The sequence below is a fragment of the Chelonia mydas genome, chromosome 2, assembly GCF_015237465.2.
Source record: "Chelonia mydas isolate rCheMyd1 chromosome 2, rCheMyd1.pri.v2, whole genome shotgun sequence".
Classification (NCBI taxonomy): Eukaryota; Metazoa; Chordata; order Testudines; family Cheloniidae; genus Chelonia; species Chelonia mydas.
The window spans coordinates 199,888,204-199,913,726 of record NC_057850.1 but is presented as its reverse complement, the minus strand read 5'-3'; the positions used below and the strand labels follow the sequence as shown (position 1 = coordinate 199,913,726).

General features: G+C 38.9%; 1 protein-coding gene and 1 long non-coding RNA gene across 3 annotated transcripts in view; one reads left to right on the top strand and one right to left on the bottom strand.

Moving 5' to 3' along the window:
* The window catches only part of TAX1BP1 (Tax1 binding protein 1), a 98,017-nt gene that overhangs the window by 19,600 nt on the left and 52,894 nt on the right, over positions 1–25,523 (top strand). For both annotated transcript variants that reach the window (XM_037890503.2, XM_037890504.2), the window contains exons 3-5: positions 6,991–7,093; positions 18,666–18,853; positions 20,414–20,572. In XM_037890503.2, coding sequence (XP_037746431.1) covers positions 6,991–7,093; positions 18,666–18,853; positions 20,414–20,572 — 450 coding nt within the window. The remainder of the gene's footprint in view (positions 1–6,990; positions 7,094–18,665; positions 18,854–20,413; positions 20,573–25,523) is intronic.
* Positions 18,891–24,519, bottom strand: LOC122464704. The gene is made up of 2 exons (XR_006288982.1): positions 24,349–24,519; positions 18,891–19,963 (listed from the first exon to the last, which is right to left on the bottom strand). It is a non-coding gene; the product is annotated as an uncharacterized LOC122464704 (long non-coding RNA).

The window sequence follows — 25,523 nt, the reverse complement described above, 5'->3', positions numbered from 1 at the left end:
AAGTTTTCCATTCCTCGGATCATCCTAGTAGCCCTTCTGTGTACCTGTTCCAGTTTGAATTCATCCTTCTTAAATATGGGAGACCAGAACTGCACACAGTATTCCAGGTGAGGTCTCACCAGTGCTTTGTATAACGGTACTAAAACCTCCTTATCCCTGCTGGAAATACCTCTCCTGATGCATCCCAATACCGCATTAGCTTTTTCTCACGGCCATATCTCCTACTGGCTTTTGTATGTTACCATTCCTGATGTCTGATTTGTGTCCATTTGTTTTACGTAGAGACTGTCCGGTTTGGCCAATGTACATGGCAGAGGGGCATTGCTGGCACATGATGGCATATATCACATTAGTAGATGTGCAGGTGAATGAGCCCCTGATGGTGTGGCTGATGTGATTGGGTCCTCTGATGGTGTCGCTAGAGTAGATATGGGGACAGAGTAGGCAACGGGGTTTGTTACAGGGATGGGTTCCTGGGTTAGTGTTTCTGTGGTGTGTAGTTGCTGGTGAGTATTTGCTTCAGGTTGGGGGGCTGTCTGTAAGCGAGGACTGGCCTGCCTCCCAAGATCTGTGAGAGTGAGGGATCATTTTCCAGGATAGGTTGTAGATCATTGATGATGTGATGGAGAGGTTTTAGCTGGGGACTGTACGTGATGGCCAGTGGTGTTCTGTTGTTTTCCTTGTTGGGCCTGTCCTGTAGTGGGTGACTTCTGGGTACCTGTCTCACTCTGTCAGTCTGTTTCCTCGCTTCCCCAGGTGGGTATTGTAGTTTTAAGACTGCTTGATGAAGATCTTGTAGGTGTCTGTCTCTGTCTGAAGGAGACATGCCATAATAAATCTATTAGCCTTTAAGGTGCCACTGGATTTCTTGTTGTTTTTGTGGATACAGACTAACACAGCTACCCTCTGATAATTGGGACTACTGGTTTCTGTAAAAGTTTAAGGATCAACCCATTTATTGTGAAAGTGTGTTTGTTTTGTTTTTTGTTTGTTTGTTTTCCATCCAAGTGAATAAGGAGAAAAAATAATTATAAGGAATTGCTGTTTGTTTTTTGTTTGTTTGCATTTCTTTTGTTAATTGGAACTGGGGATCTACTGTATATTGGTCTCAGAGGAAGAAGTGATATCTATATATGTTGTACTTTTACTAATTTGAGTTCCAGTTCAGCTCTCACACAAGAGCTATATTTATGGTCTTATTGGCTCTGTGTACCATCTGTTCCGTGTGTTACTGCTTTAAAAATAAAAGTCCAAAGGTGGTGGTCTGAATTTAATAGTAATCTTTTTTAGGGTAATCTTTTATATTACATGTCAAAATGCTGAAAGGGCCATTTACTGCTTATGTCAAACTTTGAAAAGCATTGTTTTAAAAATTCTATCTTGGTCTTGTTTCATATTCGCTCATTTTTTAAACAATACTCAAATGAAAACTGGTTAATCCTGCCTTTGACTTCACAAATGTCAAGAATTTGTGTAAGTGTTCGTAGGATCACATCTTAATAATCAGTCAATTATTTTTCTGTAACAAATGAGGGAAAAACAGACTGTGTGATGTAGTTGAAGAATTGTTTCTATATATGATTTGTCATGGATAGAGTGGAAAAAAGTCAATTGAGAGAAATAATTAAGGTATAACTATAGAACAAAATATTTGAATCTGTTACTTCCCTTTAAAGCCGTGATTTCAGGATTTTGTGTTGCCTGGATAACACTACAACACACACTAATGCAATGAATGGAGACTGGTTTATCACTCTGTCCACTGTTAGTCATGTCAGCTGTTATGGTTGAGATACACAAACCAAACTTGCCTTTGCAGTCTTAAAAACATCTTTCAGATTTGGGATTGGGGCCCTCTGGACACTGTTACTAAGTAGTTTCACAGTCCACCATTTTCCCCCCATATATGGAGTAGGGAGCCAGGCGCTGTGCAGTATTACCTGCAGAATGCTTTTGCTTTGCAGACTGCCAGGGTGGGGCATATAGTAGCTTCTATCCCATACCTGCAGAATTCCATCCCCCAGCCTTATTTGTACTGTGTGTGAGGAGAAGTTTGCCACGAAGACAGAGCCTGGGTTTTTTTTTTTTTTTACCCCTTTATTTGTAATTGAACTAAAAGTGGTTTTGAATGTTCTGATTGACAAATCAGACATATTTTGGCTTTTCGGATCATCAGGCTCCTTGTTACGTTTTAATCTGTCTGTGTACTGTGACCTCTGTTTTGGGATTCTGGATTTACCACAGGAAGTGTCAATGTAAAATAACAAAGGATATGGAATAAATAACTCGGAGTGTTTAACAGGCTCCCTCAACCTTACACCCACGTAATCTAGATTAATACTAATACAAATGAACCCAAACATGTGCTACCTTTGTTGGTTAACAATAGGTACCTGTGAATCTTAGGCAGTCAGCTAGCTTCTTGTGGCTGTTTTTTTTTTTTTTTTTTGAAATGACTTGCAAGTCCTCTGTCTCAAATAGAACCTCCTTCCCTGCCCATTGAAAAGTATGTTTCACCAGGCTTCAGATAAACTCCTCATCACAGATCGGTTCCCATTTGTGATTTGGACTGCTCCCCCCCCACCCACCTATACACCAGCGAGGAGAATTGGCTACTCAAGAGTTCTCAAATTTCATTGCACTGTGACCTTCTGACGACAAAAATTACTACATGACCCCGGCAGCGGGGGGGCTGAAGCCTGAGCCTGCCCGAGCCCCGCCGCCCCGGGCTGGGGAAGGAGGCTGAAGCCTGAGCCTAAGGGCTTCAGCCCCAGTGGGGGGCCTGTAAGCTGAGTTCTGTCACCCAGGGCTGAAGCTGTTGGCCCTGGGTTTCGGCCCCAGGCCCCAGCAAGTCCAGTGCCAGTCCTGACGACCCCATTAAAATGGGATTGCGACCCTCTTTGTGGTCCTGACCCATAGTTTGAGAACTGCTGGGCTACATGAACCACAATGAGGGTAATTCCAGGTGAACTGACCAGTAGACAAATAAATAGAGTAGCTTCTCTGGTCGTGTCCCCCCCCCCCCCACACACACACACATACACTGAGGTACAGTATTGCTGCCCCACCACGGTGAGTGATGAGAAATAAAGGAGCTCCAGTCCACTTCGCTTCCAGAGTTGCAATTTTAGGGGACCCTAAGAGCCTTAAACCTACAGTGGGCTTGTTAAGAAATATTCTCAGGGAAACATGGGGATATGTCTTCTCTTCCTCAGTGATAGTTTCCTCTGTTGCATTTGCAATTGGTTTTAGATGACAGTTTATCTAAAACTATTCTCCTCAAATTTATCTTTCCCATTTTAGCTCTTTATTTTCAGAAGGCTGTTGGCTTTCCTTCAGAGATGATTCAAATGTCATTGTGAAGAGATCATATCCAGGTCACTGCTGGGGTACAGTGTGATTTTTATAATCCCCATGTCTGTGACACTATAATCTGTTGCCATAGAGAAGATTATGATGGTAAGAGTATTTTGTGGTTATAAAATGCACTGTGAACCTCCAAGCCAGATCTTAAAAAGGATCTTGTGAAAATGATAAAATAAGTTACCAAAAGTCCTTTAATCAGACAAACATTACTTACAGTATCTAGTAAGCAAATATTTTATCTCCTTGACTTGCTCTTCTATTTGTAGTGTTACTTTTGAGAATTCGGGGTCCGATCCTGCCATCCCACTCTGAAAACTCCCACTGTTGTTAATAGAATTGTTTCCTACTTAGAGACTTCAGAATCTGGCCCATGGCAGGATCCTGTATACCCCACAACAAGCTGGAGTTAATCTAATGTAAATTAGGTAATAGTACGAGTTATGTGAACTTCACCTTTACTGAGATGTATAAAAAAGTCTTACTGAGTTTTAAATAGTGATTTATATTTCCTTCCCTGAATTATCTGTTCAGAAATAGGCCAGGAGGATTAATTTGCCTATACTGAACTTGGCTGTTTTGTTTTTATCTAAATTGCCATTAATCCTGCCTTCTATTGAATATCAGTTATTTAATCCTGATCAGTAAAAATTAAATATGTAAAAACACTAATTCAGAACAAAGTTTCAGAATGGGCTATTATACTTCTATATAAATCTATGCCAATTAAATAGGAAAAGGATGCTTTCATATTCAGAAAATAGTTAAGATTTCAAGATAGGAAAATACTAGGAGACTCTCTACCCTTCTTCCGTTATTCTCCCCATTCATTCCTCTTAAAAAATTATGCTGATTTTTGCCTTTTTGCAGGATGCTATATGCTAATAACCAGCAAGAACTGCCATTTAAAGTGATGAGAGAGATTCAAAATGACTTCTATAAAATGACTAGAGCACAGAGAGGAAGTTTACTTCAGTACTTTCCAGCATTTGTTTTAGAGTTGGAAATGTTAGGAAAAATTAGAAATTGCTTCATTTCCTATGAAACTGAAATGATCATGACTGCTTACTGAGGAATCAGTTTCTGAATTTCAAAGTTGACATTTTTCTCCAGTTAAAAGACCAAGATTTAAAAAAACCCTCCAGTCGGTCTTCAAAAGCGAAGGCCTTCATTTAGTATCTGCTTGTGGAAGGGCAACTAGTTATTTAATGTAGTATTCTGTATATGTGAGTGAAAAGTAGCTTCTGCAGAATAGGTTAGTTAGGGAAACCTGAACAGTGTGTGTTCATAAAATGTATCTTTTCTAAATTTTAAAATCACAGTAAAATTTGGGGACACTTCACCTTTAGTAATTTTGTCCTTGGTCTGTATTTTAATACAGAACTGTAAAGAATACTTCCAGTAGGTAATGCTTGGTTGTGTAGTAGGTTTTCTTCAGTGTGTATTTGAAGAAATCAAAAAATAAGTATAGCACATGTTTGGAATCACCATTTCTCCCTGAAATTTAATTCAAATTTCAAAAACGAAAGCTTTGACTCAAAGCCTTAAAGACTAAGCATCTAAATGAGACTTAACTGTTTTGAAGAAATATACGTGAAAACTTCTGGCAGAGGAGGATACAATGAAATGTATTAGCTCTTCCTACAAGTGAATTGTGAGGTTCTCAAGTGTCTGTTCCCAGAACTTCAAGAAGAATTGGTTTGAAAACCCACAAAAGCAAAATGGTCAATACTTAGTTATTATTGATTCTCACAGAATAATGTAAAAATATCATGTCTGTGCAAAATTATTGGAAATTTCATGTTTGATTTATTCCAAAAGCATTTTATAGTGATGTTACTTAGAGTATTTTCCCCAGGGCAGTATATTTCAAACATACCTTTGTAAGGTACCAGTTTGGAGATGTCATGGAAGCCTTTTTCTTTTAGCTAAGATTAGGGTCAAGAGTTAGTTGGTTCCATTTTGGTGGTTGAGAATTTTTCCAATTTGTTGCTGAACTATCGAAGATCTGTTTTATCAAAGTTGCTTGCTAATCACTATAACTTCTGCCAGAAGGATTGTACGCTTAAAAGCATTTCTTCATAGTTCCTCCTCCTCCTAGTGTTGGAGTGAACACAAGAACTGCTATAGTAGATCAGCCTAGTTTGGTATTCTGTCTCTAGCGGGGGATAGTACAAGATGCTTTAGCAGAGAGTAAAAAATACCCTCTAGTGGATAACTATGGAATAATCTGTCCAGAAATGTCTTGCTTACTGTCATTTTTAGTTGTCTTGTTAGCTGAAGGGCTTAGGTTTATATTACTTTAAAATCCTGTAGCTATTCTCATTTTCCATAAAAAGGAGCTGGCATAATTTAAAACTGGTTCTCCTTTACAAATTGAGATTATTTTGACTCTAGTCATAAAGGAAGATTTGGCATAAACTTTACATAGAAATCTTGACTGCTTAAGTTCACTTATTTACTCCACTTTTCTTTCTGAAGGGCTGCCTTCTTGCTTTTCAAAAATGGTGAAAACTTGTATTGCAGAGGCTATGAAAGGAGAGGTGGCCACTCATATTCACTAGTAAGGCCCATTTCACCAGAGTTTTGGCTAGGTAATAAGACTTGTTTAATATCATATCACAGGAAAACTCTGTACAATCTGATTTTTTTTTCTTTCCTATTTTTCGTTATGCTATTAATTTGTGCCCATTGCTTTGTGATAGTGGCTTTGATAATTAGGGGATTTTCTTCCCACAAAGCAGAATTCCTGTATTTCAGATCCATGTAACTCTAGTTCAGGAAATCATACTTAAATCCTCTTTTAATCACTAGAGAACTTCTGTAAAGAAAAACAGTATCCCACATGATACAAACCAATAGGAAATAAGTGAAAATCATTAAATCATACTAGTTGGAGAAAGGATCAAATTGATCCAATAGATCTTTTCTTTCTGCCAGGGCTTGTTACGGGATCCCTCCTAGTAGAGGGCAGATGAGATATTAAACTGCCTAACATACAGGTGTAAAATTAGGGATAATATTGAAATCAGTGGGCCAGACGTTCAGCCCAGTTGTTTTTCATGTAATTGGAATGCACCTAATGAAGAGTCAATGTTCCAGTACAGCGTTAGTCTTAAAGTCAACACCTGTGACTTTGCAGTGATTGGCAAAGGATTTGAAATCCATTGTTTTGGGACTGCATCAATCTTGTATCCCAATCTGTTCCTGCTTTTTCGGTGGAGGAGATAGCACTCCTAACTCTCCAAAAGCTTATTTCTTCTTGCATTGTGATAAAGATGTAGTCAATATTGGCATAGGTTGTCTCCTTATCTAAGTAGTTAAAATGTTTCTTTATTTTTGTATTTACTGATGTCTCTATCAAATTGCAATTTAATGTATAGTAAAAACTGTCTGGTGTTTAATTTATGATATAAAACTATTTTATTGCATTAGGTAACAGCTAAATAAAATCCATACTAAAATTGACATACTTGTTAAATATTCCTAATTTGTAATCATTAGTCAGTCTTTTTTCTGTATGGCGAAACTCAAGTATGCGGGTTACAGTGTGTTGTAAAGATCAGACCATGCTATCTTAACATATTACTCTACTTAGGTTTTTCTCTTTTGGTTGTTTTCTTTTAGGTTGGTTGGAGTACTGCTCGAGACTATTATACATTTCTGTGGTCACCTATGCCAGAAAATTATGTGGAAGGATCAACTGTTAACTGTGTGCTGTCTTTTCAAGGTGAGCAAGTACATACTTGGTAAATCAGCATCTTTATGGATTTGATATTATATTGCTAATTTTTGCTGTTTAAAAACAGCAGTTATATTAATTTAACTGTACATTTATTGAATTGTTAAATGTGCTGAGGGTGTATAGTGTCTCCAAGTTTAACAGAGAGAACTTGGACTTAAGAATGGAATATTCCATGTCTATTTCTTTTTCACATGTTCTTCTCACATTTTACTAATTTTTATGAGACGTTTGAGAGTGTCTTTCTATACTTCAAGCTTCAGGGAAATTATAATGGTGAATTTGTGATTTCACATATTGTTACATAGCAACAGACTGTTGGTAAATGACCGATCACAGGAGAACCATGTTGCCTGGAAGGTGTAGTCCAACACTTTTTTTTCAATAAAGAGAAAAAAGAATACAGAAAATGACTTGTTCAATCATTTGGGTTTTTTAATACCGTTAAACATCATAACAGGTTGGTGGTGGTCCTCCCTCACCCTTCGCTGGGTCCGTGGGAGACCACTCTGCCTCACTTATAGACATTCTTTTGAAAAGTTGCTCTGATGTTGAAGCCCCTCGTTAAATTGAGAGTGATGTTCAGGTTAAGACACAATAGAGCGATGGAAATGAAATTCTTCTTTCCAAATTTTCAGTTTTTTTCTTTCATTTAAGATTTTCTGTCCTATTCCAGGTTCCCTCAAATGTAACTTTCCTACCAGTCATTTTATCACATACATTTTTGTATGCTATCTTTATCTTGAAGAAATGTTTCAAAATGCCCATGTTACCTTTGAAATATTGCCTGTGTTGCCTTTGGTTTCTAAAATTGAATGTTCGTATTCCTCACATCTCTCTCACTTTGTGAAAAATGAATTTGGGTAGTAAAACATTGTCAGAATATTTTATTCTCTAGTTGTGAGAGAAGATGCACTCTTCCCTCTTTAGCATCTAAGATTCATCAGGCATCAGTGAACAGAAATATAGAGCACTCGGAGATGGGGAAGAGATGGGTATGTGATTACTGCTTGAAGTAGGGGTGGTTACATCTGTGTGCTTTTGAGTTAAGTATAGAATTAAGATTTTGAACAATAATATAAGAATGACAGTTTGAGCTATCCGGTGTTGCTGAAAGCTGCTTTGGAGGCAAATATTATGTATGGTTCTAACTACAAGACCAAGTGTTGAATAATGTACCACTATGTAGAAAAATGGCTTACAGAGTGGTGGTGTGTTGCCATCAACTGTGTGACTTCAGTGTATAGAGTGAAGTGTTAGTGTTTATCCTTCAAAGATTTGGAGAAGATTCTTGGAGCTGGAGAGATGGCAAAACATCATATGAGCTGTGTGGATTGATTTCAGGAGTAGGAATACAACTTAGGTTTTTACTTTTCCAGCAGAAAATTCAGGATCATTTATGTAACCTGCCCATGCACTAGGTGTATCTGATCTGAAGGGAAATGACAGTGACTCTTCCATGAAGGATTCTCACAGTACCATAAATGTATCCAATCTCAGATTGCTCCCTTTTAGAGACGCTCTTGGGCAACTTCTGATTTTGCTTGTTTATATGGCGAAAAATATCTCCATTCAGCTTAAGTTTGAGTACTTGTGTGTGGATGCTTTATAGTCCCATGCCCTCTATCTCAAGCCACTAAAAAACAGTTCAGGATTTAGACAGGTTCTGTGAGTCACAACCAAAGTCGCATCCACTTTTAGAGGATTTGACTGGTAGCTGAGGATCTAGTTACTTGCATTTGCATATCGCTAGCTTTGTGGGGTGTGGTGTGGTGTTGTGGGTTTGGTTTTTTTTGTCTATCACCGACTACTAGCAGCATTTATGTCTAATGCCTAAACTGAAGGTTATGCAAATAGTCCAAACAGTTGGGAAGTTTTGTTTTTAAAATCTGAGATAGTGTGGAGTGCTTAAGGAAAAATACATCACATTCTAGAGCTACTGACGTCTTGTTTCTGAGGCTGAATTATTAGATTTTTATTCTTTGAGTTATCAGTCACCCAAAAGCATGCTAAAACCCTTGGACATATAGCAAGACAGATCTCTGCCCCAAAGAACTTTCATGTAGACAAAATACAGATAGGGCAATGCAACAGAAAACAAGGTTTTTGACTGGCTTTGGTTGATTAGTTAGCTTGTTAGTTCCATGATATCTATTGTAATTTAGTATTTTTAATCTATGTTGTATTACCAAGAGGTAATTTTAAATGGTTGGAGAAACATAGCTCTCTTGAAGTTTTGAAGAATCTTGTTTAGAATATTTTGAAATACCTTTGAGTTTTGGCATCTCTTTACATCAGTGAAAGTTCTGAAATAAATATTTTTTAGATTTCAATAATCAAATATATGTTTTTAAATTTGTTTACATACTCATGTAGACTTGTTATATGTGGTCATAGGGTTTGTTTTCTGTGAAGTTTAGAGGAACAGAAATGAAAGGAAGAGAATGGTAAGAACTCCATTTTGGTATCAAAATGTAAACCGTCATTTTCTTTAGAAAATTCCCAAAAAATCCACCTTCCATGATTTTTTAGGAGTTCTTAGTAGTATAAACTCAGGTTTTTTTTTTGTCGTCTTATTTGTGGCCTCCTCACTCATTGTTCTGAGGCCTGTTTTCCCAGTCATGTTGTACTGCTTGATGTGCTAGTGGTCAAATTGTGTTCTCTAAACTAATAGCAGAACACACAAGACTGGTGCAGCACAGCTGGAAATGGTGAAGTGGCAATGTGGCATGACCTATTACTTTGTGCCCTCTCATGGTGATAAAGAATACAAGATACCACATACCATTCTAAAAGGTTGTTGATATTGTAAGAACAGAATGAATAACAATATATCTGTTTTTTTGCAGCTTGTTAAAGAATGTACACACAAATTGGGCTAATAAGTTATTGAAAGGCAGTTAGGTTCAGATCCTCAAAGGTATTTAAAACAGCAGCAAAGAGAACCAAGACCCAGTTCCTCAAAAATATTTAGGCTCCTAACGTCCATTGATTTCAGTGGAAATTAGGAATTTAATCTGTGCACATCTGTTTTATATACTTTTATAATTCTTAACTGAGGACTGCAGTCTGTAGAAACTATGTAATTGTGAAATCACCACTTTTATTTTTACTGTTTAAAAAAAAACAACCCCCAGTTTCCAACTTTGAAGGAAAGAGCTTTCTTTTCACTAACCTGAAATGGCAGCTGCACTAATTGGAACTAGCAGTCTCTTGATTTAATGAAATGTAGTCATCTTTACAGCACTCCTTTTTAGCCACAGTCAACTTCAGTCAGCTGTGTATTGCTTCCTACAAACAGGACAGTAATGTAATGTTCAGTACCCAATACTGATGGTTGATGATCTGTGACCAGAATCCTTCATATGGCTATTCATTTTTTTTCATTCTTAAAAGTGATTGATCTGCACTCCAATGTAGCTGTAAATGGGTACAGCATGGGCTCCCTCTCTTCCCCTAAACAAATTTGCCAGTATTGTCCTGAAGTGGTCACATTTAATGGCAAGACAAGAGTTTTTGGTCCAAAGTCCATTTCAGTCTGTCAAAAAATCGTATGCAGAGTTGTAGCCATGTTGGTCCCAGCATATTAGAGTCATGGTGGGTGAGGTAATATCTTTTATATGACCAACTTCTGTTGGTGAGAGAGACAAGATTCAGGTCCTGAAGAAGAGCTCTGTGTAAGCTCGAAAGCTTGTCTCTCTCACCAAAAGAACTTGGTCCAATAAAGATATTACCTCACCCACCTTGTCTATTGAACAGTTGTCATTTTGTTCTAATATTTTACCCAGTTACCAGGGTAGATTTTTCTAAAGTGAAAGCCTGTCAACTAGGAACTAAATAGTGATCACCAATTGCTTTTACAGAGTCCCAAATAGCCATTGGATGGAAATGACTGTGGAGTTGGGTAGATTCAAAGTGCCAGTGACTTAAAAGTAAAAGGATCCATATCCATTACCAGTCCATCGTGTGATCCAATCCCCTGATGAGCAGTGAAATTTCAAATAAAATTTAATCTGCTATATTCCCTTGTTCAAAGTCCATCATTCTTATAAAGCCTGCCAGATTTTAACCTCTCTAGCATTCAAGCTATTTCCCAGTTGCATATTGGAAAATATTTTAAATCTGAGCTCATTAAAATTTATAGGAGTTTAATTAGCCAAGATTATTGGATGGGAAAGAATCTTGTGCAGCATGCTTTAGGATATTTTAGATTTAGCAATTAGGTGTTTTGGAAGAACTGCACTGTTGAGATTCTGTTCTCTCCAGTGCCTGGTCAATGCTGGGGAAATTTTCCAAAATATTCTAATTGGTTTTAAAACTGGTTTGGGTTAACCAGTTTTAAAACGTGCTGGGGTCACAGTGTATGCCCTGGTGGCCAGAACCATTTTTACTGCAGCTCCAACTGATTTTAACATTGGGTCACTGAATTACTTTTAAAACTATTTAGAAATTTGGAATAATGTACCCAGCATAGACCAGGTCCCAAAGCATAGGACTCTTCTGCATTTGATAGTAAGGTGATATTCCTTCAGTCACAGCAAATCTCAGAATTATTTATGTAAAAAAGAAAAACATTGTTAGTGAGAAATGGTCACTCTAAATTTTCTTTGTTCTGGGTGGGCTACAAAGTCCACTGAGCGCTACAATTTTATCCTTTGTTCTTTTTTTAAAAAAGCGTTCTATTGTATTGCATTGAAAAGGGTAAAGTGACATTTCAGTAATACATATACATATTGGATATACAGGCATACATATCAGTGGTTTGAGTACCTATTAACTTTCAAGACTTCTAGAGTTGAAAACCATCCAAAGTTATAAACCCAGGAAGGTAGGAGCCTCGAGCTTTCCTTCCGGGAGCCCCCCTGCTATTTCCTCCCAGAAGCGCCAGCTCCTCCCCTTTCTGTTCATTACTCCTCCATGCTAGTTCAAGGGCTTTCTTATGGGGGAGAGATTTTAGGATCTTCCTCTCTCTGCCCCACAGCCAGCTGTACTCCTCTCCTTCCCCTGGGATCCAAGGCAGGGAGTTAACATCAAAACCCGGAGCACCACCGCCCCAGCAGCGATGGCAGCACAGCTCCCCATCCCTCCCGCTGCGTGGCAGAGCCGTGTTGCTGGGGGCTCATTTCAACACCACCAGCCCTTAGATACTGCTGTCAGCAGCAGGGGCCAGCCTCTCTGCAGCCAGATCCATGTGCCCCAGGACTGGACCATGAACAGCCTTCCTGCCCCTCCACCCTACCTAAATGGTGCCCCTGAGCTCTGCCTCCCCCATCCCTCCTGGCTTGAGGATTTCTGCGGTACCAAGAGAAGCTGCTATGAGCTCTGGCAGGCAGAGCGGGACCTAGGTGCTGACTGCACTCCCTCCAGAACCCCGACTCCTGCACCCCACTCCTTACCGCTCCTCCCTGCTGGCTCAAGGCTTGTGAACAGTGCCTGGTGCCGAGAGGAGTTTTCATGGGTTCTGACAGGATGAGGGCCTAGGTGCCAGCCATGTGAGATGTGCAGTAGATACCACGTTACTGTATAGCCATGTGTGCGCACAGCTTAAAAGAACAGGATTAGTAAGAGCCCTGCAAATCTGCGGCTATTCACTTTATTTCTGCAGATGCTGATATCCGTCAACCATTTTTGTGGATTGTGGATGGATACGGATCCAAATTTTGTATCCACGCAGGGCTCTAATGATTAGTGAGTATTGTGAGATCAGCAGGTGACTTGAAGCATGAGATTTTAGGAACATAAGACACAAACTGCAAAGGACCTGTTGTCCCTAAGGCTACCAAGTCCTGTCCCCATCACCACAGGCAACCCTTTCATTCAGTCCCACTCATAAATTTGTTAATTAAGTTGTTTGTCCTGACAACTCCTATTGGGAGACTGTTCCAGAATCTTACTCCTCTGATAGTTAGAAACCTTCTTCTAGTTTCCAGCCTGAATTTATTCATGGCTAAGACTAAGATTTTTGTCATGGATATTTTAGTAAAAGTCACAGACAGGTCACGGGCAATAAAGAAGAATTCATGGAAGCCTGTGACCTGTCCCAGACTTCTACTAAAAATATCCATGATAAAATAGGAAGGGACTGGGCACTTGTGGGGTGGCTGGGAGCTCTGAGGCCTCCTGTGGCAGGCCAGGGGCTGCAGGGGTCCCCGCGGCAGCAGCAGGGAGTGCCGGGGTCCCCCTGACCTGCTGCGGTGGCGGGGGAGCTGCCAGAGTCCCCCTGCCCCGTGGCGGCGCCTGGGGAGCTGCGGAGAGCCCTTGCTGCCCATGGTGGCTGAGAGCTTGGGGGCCTGCTACCTCAGGTGGCGGGGGTACCTCACAGCTCTCTGTCGCTTTGGGAGGCAGCAGGACCCTGCAGCTCCCAGCTGCCAGGGCTGAAGTCATGTAGGTCTTTGGAAGTCACGGATTCTGCGACCTCCGTGACAAAACCGTAGCCTTATTCATGGCCAGTTTATATTCATTTGTTTTTGTGCCAGCATTGTCCTTTAGCTTAAACAACAGAGATGGGGGAGAACTATTTATGCCTCACATGATTTATAGAGAAAAATGAAATCCCCTTTCAGTTTTCATTTTGCTAGGCTAAACAAGCCAAGCTCTCCTCTCATAAGAGAGGTTTCAGAGTAGCAGCCATGTTGGTCTGTATCCGCAAAAAGAACAGGAGTACTTGTGGCACCTTTTGTTTGTGGCAACTGTTAGTCTCTGTGGTGCCGCACGTACTCCTTTTCTCATAAGAGAGGATCTTCATTCCCGTCGTCATGCTAGGAGCTGTTCTGTGCACCTGTCATTCAGAAGTAGTTACGTTGTATAACGTCTTGCTTCTAGAAATGCTGGGCTCTGATTTAATTGGTGAATGAAAACCAAGTATATAGGAGAGTTAAAAGGGAAGTGGTGAGAGCTTCAAGGTTATTTTTATGCCTGTTAAGCAGGAGAATGGGTTGAGACATTGAGGAGCATGAATAGTGTGTGGCATCACTGGATACTGAAGAGAGAGGAATGTGTTATGTACAGTGTTGTAGGTAGCTTGGTTTCCTAGATTCTAGAAGTTTTTGGAAGCTGGGCAGGCCATCTGGTAATGGGATTCTGTATAAAACTGGATACCCTGTCTTACTGTTTCGGTCTTCAGTGTTGAATTCACTAGATGGTGGCTGCTTGTTTTAACTAGTAAATGCAAAAGCTCCTGATCAGGTCTGCAAATGAGTGATTATTTTTTGCCAAGCTCCAGGATATGGATTTACCTAACTGAAGATGCTTCAAGTTGTAGGAAGAAGTATGAAACAAATGATTACATTGAAGTAATCAAAACAGAATTCTTCTGAAGTGAACTATGAACATTATTACAGGTTATTTACAAAGGAGAGAGTGTTAACTCTCTTGGAAAGTCCAGACAAATCTGTTCATTTGATTCTTCAGTATCAAATGATGATGCCTATAGGCTTTGAATAAAGTTAAATCTTTTAAGTCCCTGATCCAAGTCTTTTGGCAGCTCCTAGTTATATTCATTCAAGCAGGAGCAGTCCTTGTCCTTTGTCCTTAAAAATAGCAAAAATCAATAGTGAATATATCATAAAACACTTTAAAGACAAAGACTTGAAAATGGTAAAGTTGCAGACTTCTTTTGTCCTACATTGCCTTCAGTGTATCACTAAATGAGCAATTTAAATAAATGACCAAGGCACTTAAACCTGAATACGTGTCTTTAGACAGATTTAAAGTAAAATCTGTGTGATTGTCTCTCTCTCCCTCACCCTTTGTATGTTGATTGACTTCTTAGGTTATAAACTCTTTGCGACAGAGGCCATGTCTACTAATTTGTGTGTTCAGTGCCTAGCAGATAGGCCTTAGCCCTGATCAGAACTCCTATCAGCCCTTCTATAATATAAATATATTTTATAATATTGTTACAAAATTTAATAACAAGAAAAATAGTGCAGTTTTGGGGCAGCTGCAGAAATTGGCTTGTTAAAGTAGTTTAATATTTGCAGTTCTGTGGTAAAGTATAAACATCACATTATACGGTTTCATTCTGTCTTGACAGTCTTCAATGTTGCATGTATTGATCACGTGGCCGTCAAAAATTGAGACTTCACAGAAACTTGGATCTAAATTTCTAGTCTCCTTTCTTTGGTTACCTTTGCAGTTTAAGAAGGAAATGTTAATTGTGATATCCCTCATTGATGGAGTTTTGTTTAAGCCAGCTCTCAATCAGCAGTATTTCTCATCTCTGTACAAGTAATATTTTTTATAATAAGATATTTTCCTTGTGTTGCCTTTACTTGCTTCGCATTGGGAAAGGTCTATATATAATGGGCATATATGGAATGTGTGTCATCAAATTTAAAATTCAGTTTCTAGGTGGGTTCCTCCTCCTCTCTTCTCTCCTCCCCCCCCACAAGAGATCAGACTACTGAGGTGCTGCCGGTCAAAACAGTCTCAATCTGTCAAATTTTAAGCAAGGTAGTGCATGGCACTGGGGGCCGAAATTGAGACCAATATTTAAGAAGATATACATTTTTTGCACTGTGCATATGCCAATAGAGAAAAATGACTAGTGGGTTTCTATTCTCGCCATTTTATATACTTTAGAGCTTGACTCTTGTAAGTGCTCTAAAATGGGAATGGTTAATTGGATTGCTTTTGAGGTTTGGTGTGCCTCAGGGGCACGGGGTAGCCTTAGTAATCCAAATTTGTGGTCATTAGACTGAGGGTTCCTGAGTTTCAATCCCACCTTCCCCACTGGCTTCCTTCTGCTGCCTTGTATTGTTAAACAGAGAGATACTAATGAGTGGATCAATCACAGACCACCTTGAAAAGAAAAGGAGTACTTGTGGCACCTTAGAGACTAACCAATTTATTTGAGCATAAGCTTTCGTGAGCTACAGCTCACTTCATCGGATGCATACTGTGGAAAGTACAGAAGATCTTTTTATACACACAAACCATGAAAAAATGGGTGTTTACCACTACAAAAGGTTTTCTCTCCCCCCACCCCACTCTCCTGCTGGTAATAGCTTATCTAAACTGATCACTCTCCTTACAATGTGTATGATAATCAAGTTGGGCCATTTCCAGCACAAAGCCAGGTGTTCTCCCCCCCCCCCCCCCAACCCACTCTCCTGTTGGTAATAGCTTATCTAAAGTGACAGGTTTCAGAGTAACAGCCGTATTCAAGCCTAAGCTAATAGTATCCAATTTGCAAATGAATTCCAATTCAACAGTCTCTCGCTGGAGTCTGGTTTTGAAGTTTTTCTGTTGTAATATCGCAACTTTCATGTCTGTAATCGCATGACCAGAGAGATTGAAGTGTCGGAGACTCCAGCGAGAGACTGTTGAATTGGAATTCATTTGCAAATTGGATACTGTTAACTTAGGTTACCTTGACTTAGCCACTCCCAGTCTCTATTCAAGCCTATTTCCCCTTGTTTCCCCCCCGCCCCCACCCCGACGTTCTTGTTAAACCCTGGATTTGTGCTGGAAATGGCCCACCTTGATTATCATACACATTGTAAGGAGAGTGATCACTTTAGATAATCCGATGCATCCGATGAAGTGAGCTGTAGCTCACGAAAGCTTATGCTCAAATAAATTGGTTAGTCTCTAAGGTGCCACAAGTACTCCTTTTCTTTTTGCGAATACAGACTAACACGGCTGTTACTCGGAGACCACCTTGAGACTCGTGGGCTGTGAATTTACCCTTCAGTTAACATAACTAAGGATAAAGTTAATCACAAGCTCCCATTTAAGACACAAGGAGTTTTGGAGTGAGTGGCTGGGAGTTGCTACAGTTTGTGACTCATGGGCAGAAGTTTTCTTAGCAGTGGGGTGAGGGAATAAACATTTGAATGCTTCCTGGGAGGTAGCTTCTGGGGAGAGGTATTTAGGGGGTAGAGGAGTAGGAGGAGAGGAGTTTGCAGTAGCAGTGAGGAGAAGGGGTAAATGGTGATGAATGGTAGGGGAGGCGAGAGAGGCTGGGGGCTCAGTTGAGGGAGTTACGGCACCTCTCAGTTCTGCTAGTGCACCCCAACCTCCTGCACTCATCAGCTCAGCCCAGTGCACCTCCAGCTCTTCTAGCACACCCCAATACCCTGGACCCTCCAGCTTTGCAAGTCTACCCTAACCTCCCTGTACCCCGAAGAGTCTTTGAGGGGAAAATACTGGCAAAAACCTATGTTAATGCAGAGTTAAGGTTGCTTGGTGGTATGTTACCCCTTGCAGGCTACTGAGATGCGAAAACTCAAATGCCTGAAAACCAGTAAATGCACATTTAGGGTTGCTCATACAACCATAACTCCGTCTTCTTTCAGCAATACCCCAATACACTCTGTTAATACAGACATACGTTTACTCTGCCACAGATGCTGAAATGTATAAGATCGTCACCTCCTTTTATGACCCATTCACTCTCACCCACAGGATTCCATATAACACTATTAAAGGACTGGAAGGAGAAGGTTGCCCACATCCCTTCACGCTCTTCAAGAAATCCCTCAATGCAGCGTATAGCAGCACAGTCACACTTGCCCTTGGCACACTACAATTTGGGGGTTCCAGATCCTGGTTTATACTTGCACACTTAGCTAACTCCTCAGAATCAATACCTCATGTGTACAATTTAAGAACCTCTTCACTGCTTTTTACAGCTCCCTTACATTTACTCACAGGACACCATCTCAACCTACATGTTCACTTAACCATCTTTAAACCATTAGAATTCTCTCATATTCCACTTCATTTTTTGACAATATTCTTTGTAATAAAAACCCTATGCCCTGCTACAACCTACACAATTCTGCATTGCAGTGTTGCCTACTGGATCCTGAAGATACACATGCAGCTCTTCTCTTTGCTCACACAGATGAGAGGATGCAAAACATAAATTTTCTCATATTCTAGTCATAACTCAGTCAAATACTTCAAAATACCTCCACATAACCTCACATAACAAACACACATTTACCAAGCAGGCCCAACTACTGCCGCCACCATTTCGTGTAGGTACACCTAACACACTGACTGCACCTGGAATATATGCAGATAATTCCCACTGGCTACTGCCAGTTCCAGGGGACCAGAAGGGAAGGTGGCATGGGCAACCTTGTCTCCTTCTCTTTCCCCCCATCCCCTTTTGTCCTGTAATAGTGTTAGATGGAATCCTGTGGTTAAGAGTGAATGAGCTGTAAAGGAAGGTGAAGAGATTATACATTTCAGCAATTGTGGATTTGGCAGCTTAAAGGTACATGCATTAATGGGGTGTATTGCTGAAAGAGGCCGAGATAAGGTTGCATGGGCAATCTTAACTGTGCATTTCCTAGTTTTCAGATGTTTGTTTTGCCCAATTCAGTGGTCTTCAGGAGGATGACATACGACCAAGAAAACTTAACTCTGCATTAATGTAGTTTTTAGACATTGAATTATACCATAATTCACACTTAGTTTTGCTTTATTGCTTAAGTTAATCCAACATATAGGAATCATAATTGTGTACTGTGTGCAACAGTTCTTTATGATCAGTTTGTTGCCATGTCAAATGTTCTGTTTTAAATGTTAATTTTTCTTTCTTTAGGATACTATCTACCAAATGATGATGGAGAATTTTACCAGTTCTGTTATGTAACCCATAAGGGTGAGATCCGTGGAGCAAGTACCCCTTTTCAGTTTCGAACCTCTTCTCCTGTTGAGGAATTGCTGACAATGGAGGATGAAGGAAATTCTGATATGTTGGTGGTGACCACAAAAGCTGGACTTCTTGAGGTTTGATTCAACAAACTCAGAAACGTTATCCATATTCTTATTTGTATATATTTATTTCTGGTTTTATCTGTAGGACTTGGTGAATTAACTTTATATAAAAATATAAAGCTAAGCAGATTCCAAAGGTTTTTGATGCCTAAAACGTGAATGCGGATCTTGTTGCAGAAGATACTTGTAAAATACATGAATTCAAGTTTAAACTTAAGTGCTCAGCATGGCAGTGAGAATAGCATAAAAAGTTAAGTAGCTATATTTATAGGTGTCATTTTGTGCTTCACTTCCTTGTCTTTCAACTGCATAAATAATCCAAGGCGTTCCTGTGGGTTTTTTTTTTTTTTTTTTTTTTAAATCTGTGTTCCCTCTGAAAGAGCCCTAAAGCAGAAAAAGAAAAATTTGTGCAGAGCCCTGAAAATCAAGCTGCATAGTACCCAGATGCCTAGCAAGTCAAAAATCTTTTATTTTCTCCAAGCAATGATCTGTTATCTTCTGCCTCACACAATTGCATCCATTTAGTGATGGTATCACAAATGCCTACAAAGATGTGCCCAGTGACAATCCCACATTTTATTTGTGGTCACTACTTCATAACAGAAAAAGGCAATTTCTTTGTTGAAATTGTTTGAACTAATTGGCAAAATCAGTCTACATCTTCTCCCCATACTTCAGATTTGATTGATGTTTCTAACTTGCCTTCAGATGTCATGTTTGTGCCCCTATCTAGATTATTGTTAGTCATCTGTGCAAGTTGGTTTGGGTATTTCAAGTACTGGGGATAAAAGGGACTTTACACAATGCAGGGTATCTAGCTGGGGTAGCTTACCTTCCCTGTCGTTTTTGCTGTCTGGTGAAGAATGGCTATTCAGATCAGTCTGCATTCCATGTCACCAGAATCACAGAAAAAGAAATTCCCACTTGAATTCCTGTCTGTAATTCTGTTATATGCTTCATTTGTCTTTCCTTCACTTTGGCTATGTCTGCATTCAGGATTTTGTGAAGTTCGACCCAGCATTGCTGTACCACATGTAGACAACTTCTCACGGCAGGTTTAGATGATAGCATGCTAAAAACACTGCTTCTAGGTCTTGCATAGCTCTTCCACTGTTGCTAGCACTGGTGGAGCAACAATAATACTTCATTGAAGGGTGAGGAAAATTCACAGAAACGTGAGCATAAGTAAAGCCCACAACAAAATTTGGTTGTCTAGTACTAATCAAAGTTTCTGAAATTTCACAAACTAGGGAAGAGAGAGAGCATGTTAAGCTGATGTAGCCAGGGGTGCATACTTTTTAGCTTCTGCTGGTTGTCATCTAGTCCAGTGCTACTCAAAGTGGTGGTCCGCGGACTGGTGCCGGTCCACGAGCCATTGGCTGCCGGTCTGCGCGCACATTTGAAAAAAAAATTTGCCGGTCCCCCACATCAGATAGCTTGAGAAGCACTGACTAGTCTAGTGCTTGACTGATGTGATGGAAAGTAACACACATTAGTTTCTAATGGTTTGATGGGAGGGGGAGTACTGTGGGGGGAAAATCACCTGAAAAGAATATTTATTCTGTTTTCTAGTTTAAAATTGAAAAAACAATGAGAGAAAAAGAGGAGCTGTTAAAGGTAGCTACTGCTCTGGAAAAAGAAACTGTACAACTTAGAGATCAACTTGGAAGACTGGAAGAAGAACTTAACCATGAAAAGCAGAGATGTGATCAACTCCAAACAGAGCAAAAGGTTAGTTATGTAGCTGATTAAAGCTGACTGCATAACTTGTGTAATCCACCTTTTTCAAGAACTAACTAAACTGGGTGGAAACCAGCTATCAAAAAACCCTCAGCAAATAGATGTTTACGCTAAATTAGGTCAGTTTCTATTACCCTTCTATCACTATTCTTTTTGTGTTGTAAAATGGTTAAAATACTTCAGGATTTTGGTACCAGGCTTGATGAAATAATTGATGACAACTGTTACAAGATGTTTGGCATTTAATTGTAGAGTTCATAGTGGGGAAAAATAGTTGAGGTAGTTCAGTTTGCTTGTGTTACTTTAAAATAGAGGAAGCGTTTTCAAATTCATTCCAAGCAATGGGCTCATAGAACACAGCATTAAAAGGGTACTAAATTTCAAAAAAGCAAATTCTAGGGAATTAAGGAACTTAAGTTTTAGCTAGCAGTTCCACTGACAAAGCGTACTTTTGGGGAATGAAAACTAATTGGGTTCGCTTCTCTGAAGGATGTTTCAAAGATCTGAGGGTAAAAAAAGTACTGGCATTAGAAATGGCAAAAGCTGAGAAATCTAAAAATGAATTTACAGTGTCAGGTAAGGTTTGCAGGGGAAATAAGAGTAGCAAAAACCAGAAAGAACTAATGGTTGTAATTAGGAATAAGAATCACTTCTCAGTGTATACCAGGGAGGAAACAAATTACTCTAGGCAGAGTATTTATAGATTCCTAATCAATTATTAAAATATAATGCTTTTTTTAAAAAAAACTATTTTTAAGAAGGAAATAAAGTTGGGGGACAGACATGAGGTGATGGCATGGACAACTTTGAAGTAATGAAGCCTGTATAATATAGCTGTGGATAAAAAGGAATTAATAGAATACTTGTAAAATGTCTGTATGTACAGATCAACAGTTCTGAATGATATAGCCAGGAATCTGAAGAGATTCTGCTGAATACCTTAACGAAACTTTTGTAATTTACTTTTGAAGAGTCATGGTGAAATGGACAGGTGCTAGTATTGCAGGATGAAGAAGTTCTAGTATCAATTTTAAATCATGGAAGAAGCAGCAATCTGGCTATTACTGGCCAGTAAATCTTACTTCAGTCTTTAATAAAAGAATGTAATAAATATTAAGAGAAAAATCTGTAGGTGCCTAGAAGGTAACTTTTTGGGAAATGGATGAGGACAAGGAAAAGGGTAATTACAAAATAAAGCCCCATGGTCCAACCACTTACAGATGTAAGCAGTGGGACTAATTATAAGGATCAGGCCTTAGTGGATGAGACCACATGTGTAATAGATATCTGTCTATGACAGGGGCGGCCAAACTTACTGACCCTCCGAGCCACATATGCTAATCTTCAGAAGTTTGAGAGCTGGGGCACACCTGAACTATCATGTATGTTTGGGCACTATAAATGATAGACACTATAAATATGTGTCTAACACCTGTGTGTGAAGTAAGTCTGCAGTTGAGCTAGTATTGTAAAGTCCCACCTACAGTAGCCTAACAACAAAGTTTAAAAGCCACTTGTCTAATGGGGCTCTAGAATGCTTTAGCTGGCCAGAGTAGATAGGTTAAACAGTATAGAAGTGTGTACAGACCAGTGCTCGAGCTTAGGGTGAGACTGCTCTAACATTTTGTTCCATCGTGCTTGCCTGGCAGTGTGAGAGCAGAAAATTTCTTATTTGTATGACACTATGGATGAAATCTTGACCCTATTGAAGTAAATGGCAAAATTTCCTATAGGAATTCTCCTGATTTTCCCAACAGTTCCCCAATTTGTGTGTGTGTGTGTGTGTCTATTTTTGGATGGAGATTCAATTTAGAGAGGTTTTTTCCCCAACGAAAGAGAAGCCTATGCTAAGTATTAGAGAAAGAGATTAAACTCCCTTTTCCCAAAGTGAAGCTGACACAGTTAAGTGTCAAAAAGCAGTACTATAGAAGCTTTCTTTTCTGAGTTTTGTTCCTACTTCTATTCTCTCCACCACTCCAATCTTGTTTCCCTTCTGTTAGTACTCTTTTGTTCCATTCTCCATATTTCACCCCATTACTACCTCAGTCTACTTTACAGTCTTATCTAAGCAGAATAGAAACCCAGTATCATTAGAGTTCAAATCACATTTCTGAACTCAGGATGTTAACTCAGGTTTGAAATTAGGCAAAATGAATTCATTGTTTCTTGTAAGAGAGCTTAATGCCTTGCATGCTGCCTTTCACCCAGCATTTTCAAACCCAAAGGTGCTTTGTTTTCTAAACATAATCTACCCAACTCTAAAATTCAGTGACTTACAAGTGGAATATATGATTTACCTTTTAATAGAAACGCTACATAACAACTTAAAGAATTGGTTTAAAGATTCCTCGGAAACAATTGTACAGTATTCAGTTAAATTGCAGTAACTGGCTTTTATTTTCTCTGTGATTTACAATTAGATCAGTTTAAACTAGCAGTTTTGCATGATTTGATAATTTTTGAGTAAGGCAAGAACCTAAGCAATCCAATAACTGGGTTTTTATAAAACCAAATAGGACAATTTTGACATCTTAAATGCTGAATAATATAACAATATTACAACTGTATAATACATGATGCTGTTGATCTGCACATTGTATTCATTATTATTTCACCCTTAAGTAGAAAGGCTAAAGAAATAATTTACAGGTTAATGTTTTCAGAGGTCACTTGTCACATACAGAAAGGCTTTAGAAGAGTTAGTGATTTAAAGGGGTTCTTATTTCTTTAATTTTTTCCATAATACTTTGTATTTTGAAATTCTGTTCAGATATAGAAGAAAAAATATTTAAAAGCTAAAAGTGAAGCTGTGCTTTTAAAAAATTATACCTTCTGATATACCTTTAAGACATATTTTATTAAGTAAAATATCAAAAATTAGAACAAATACAGCCCATGTAATAATGATCGTTGTAATGTCTGTGGGGTAACCAACACTTAATGGAGGGAGGATGGGATGTGAGGTTTCTGTTATAAATATTGTTCAGCAGAGGCTTATAATTTTATGGTTTAAACTTAATTCAAGTTGAAACTTGGCACACACATTCTCTGATGGGGTTAATTTTTTTTTTTTTTAATTCCATTCAGCTACTTTTAGCTAGAAGGACACAAATAGTATTTTGACTCATTTCAGTTGCTCTTTTGCACTTGAGTCTATATATCGTGTTTTGAAAAACGGGTATTCCATACATCCAAGAATAGATATTTTTATGTGAGTGTGAGACATGCCTTAGGGTACAGTCTGGACTGTTGAACAGCTGTGTCCCCTGAATTCTCCAGCCTTGGGAGCCTCTTATACTTTTCACAGTCAGAACATCCACTCCTGGCCTGCTCTCACACAGCCTCTAACATGTAAAATCACTCCCAGTTGCACAATATTGACTGCTACTAGCTAGCCACTCATGAATTAAACAGCAGAGCAACACCAGCAAGTTCTCCAATCCCAGACTTTCCCCATGAAGTATGCGTCTTTTACTGCCCAGCACACTACTGAATAATGCAAGCTCACAGGAAGTCCGTCATTTCATCAAAGGAAAATGATCTGCACCAATCTTGTTATCCCAAATGGAGTTTCCCACATACTTTAATCCAAACACACTGGTTAATATAAAACAATAAGATAAGTGCATTAACTACAGAAAGATAGATAGATTTTAAGTGATTACAAGTAATGATGCATAAAAGTCAGGATTGGTTATAAAAGATAAAATGCAAGCTAATGGCTACCTTAACAAACTAACAGAATTCAAAGCAAAGGTTTTCCTCACCATACACTGCAGTAAATTTCACAGGCTGAGTCTCCTTTCAGACTGGCACCTCTCCCCCTTAGTTCTGTGTCCTTCAGGTATTCACTGATATCATGAGGAGGAATGAAGTCAAGTGTTTTCCTCCCTCTTGATAATTCAGTTTTTAGTGCTGGAAACATCCTTGCTGAGTCATGGTGACACAGTTTGTTGTGGACATGAGGTTTGAACCTTCCATGTGATGAAATGTAAATGTTTTGTTTACACCCTCCCGTTGCTGGAGAATGGCGGCTTAAGCAGGTGATAGCTCTTTAACACCTGGCTGAGATGCACGTGTGTCTTTGAAGAACTGTTTTGGACCTGCTTTTCTTAAACTAATAGCATTTTTACAGCAAAGATTCCTAGTACAATTAGGACGGTCTATTAATCGCATTTAATGCAAGCAATTAACTCAAAACTAACTCAATTAAAAAAATTAATTGCGATTAATCGCAGTTTTAATCACACTGTTAAACAATAATAGAATACCAATTTAAAATTCTTATAAATATTTTTGGATATTTTTCTACATTTTCAAATATGTTCTCTGGAATGGTGGTCAAAGCATGAAGGGGCATACAAATGTGTAGCTTGTCTGGCATGTAAATACTTTGTAACACCAGCTAAAATGGTGCCATCAAATGCCTGTTCTCACTTTCAGGTGACACTGTAAATAAGAAGTGGGCAGAATTATCTCCTGTAAATGTAAACAGACTTGTCTGTCTTAACTGTTGGCTGAACAAGAAGTAGGACTGAGTGGAATTGTAGGCTCTAAAGTTTTACATTGTTTTATTTTTGAGTACAGCTAAGTTTAAAAAAAAAATTCTACATTTGTAAGTTTCTCTTTCACGGTAAAGAGATTACACTACAGTACTTGTATGAGGTAAATTGAAAAATACTATTTATTTTTATTACAAATATTTGCACTGTAAAAAAGATAATCAAAAATAATATAAAGTGAGCACTGTCCACTTTGTGTTGCAACTGAAAGCAATATATTTGAAAATGTAGAAAAACACCAAAAATATTTAAATAAATGGTATTCTATTATTAACAGCACAATTAAAACTGCGATTAATTGCAATAATTTTTTTTACTTTCATGATTAATTGTGATTTTTTTAATCATTTGAAAGCCTTGAGTAGAATCATATAATTTCA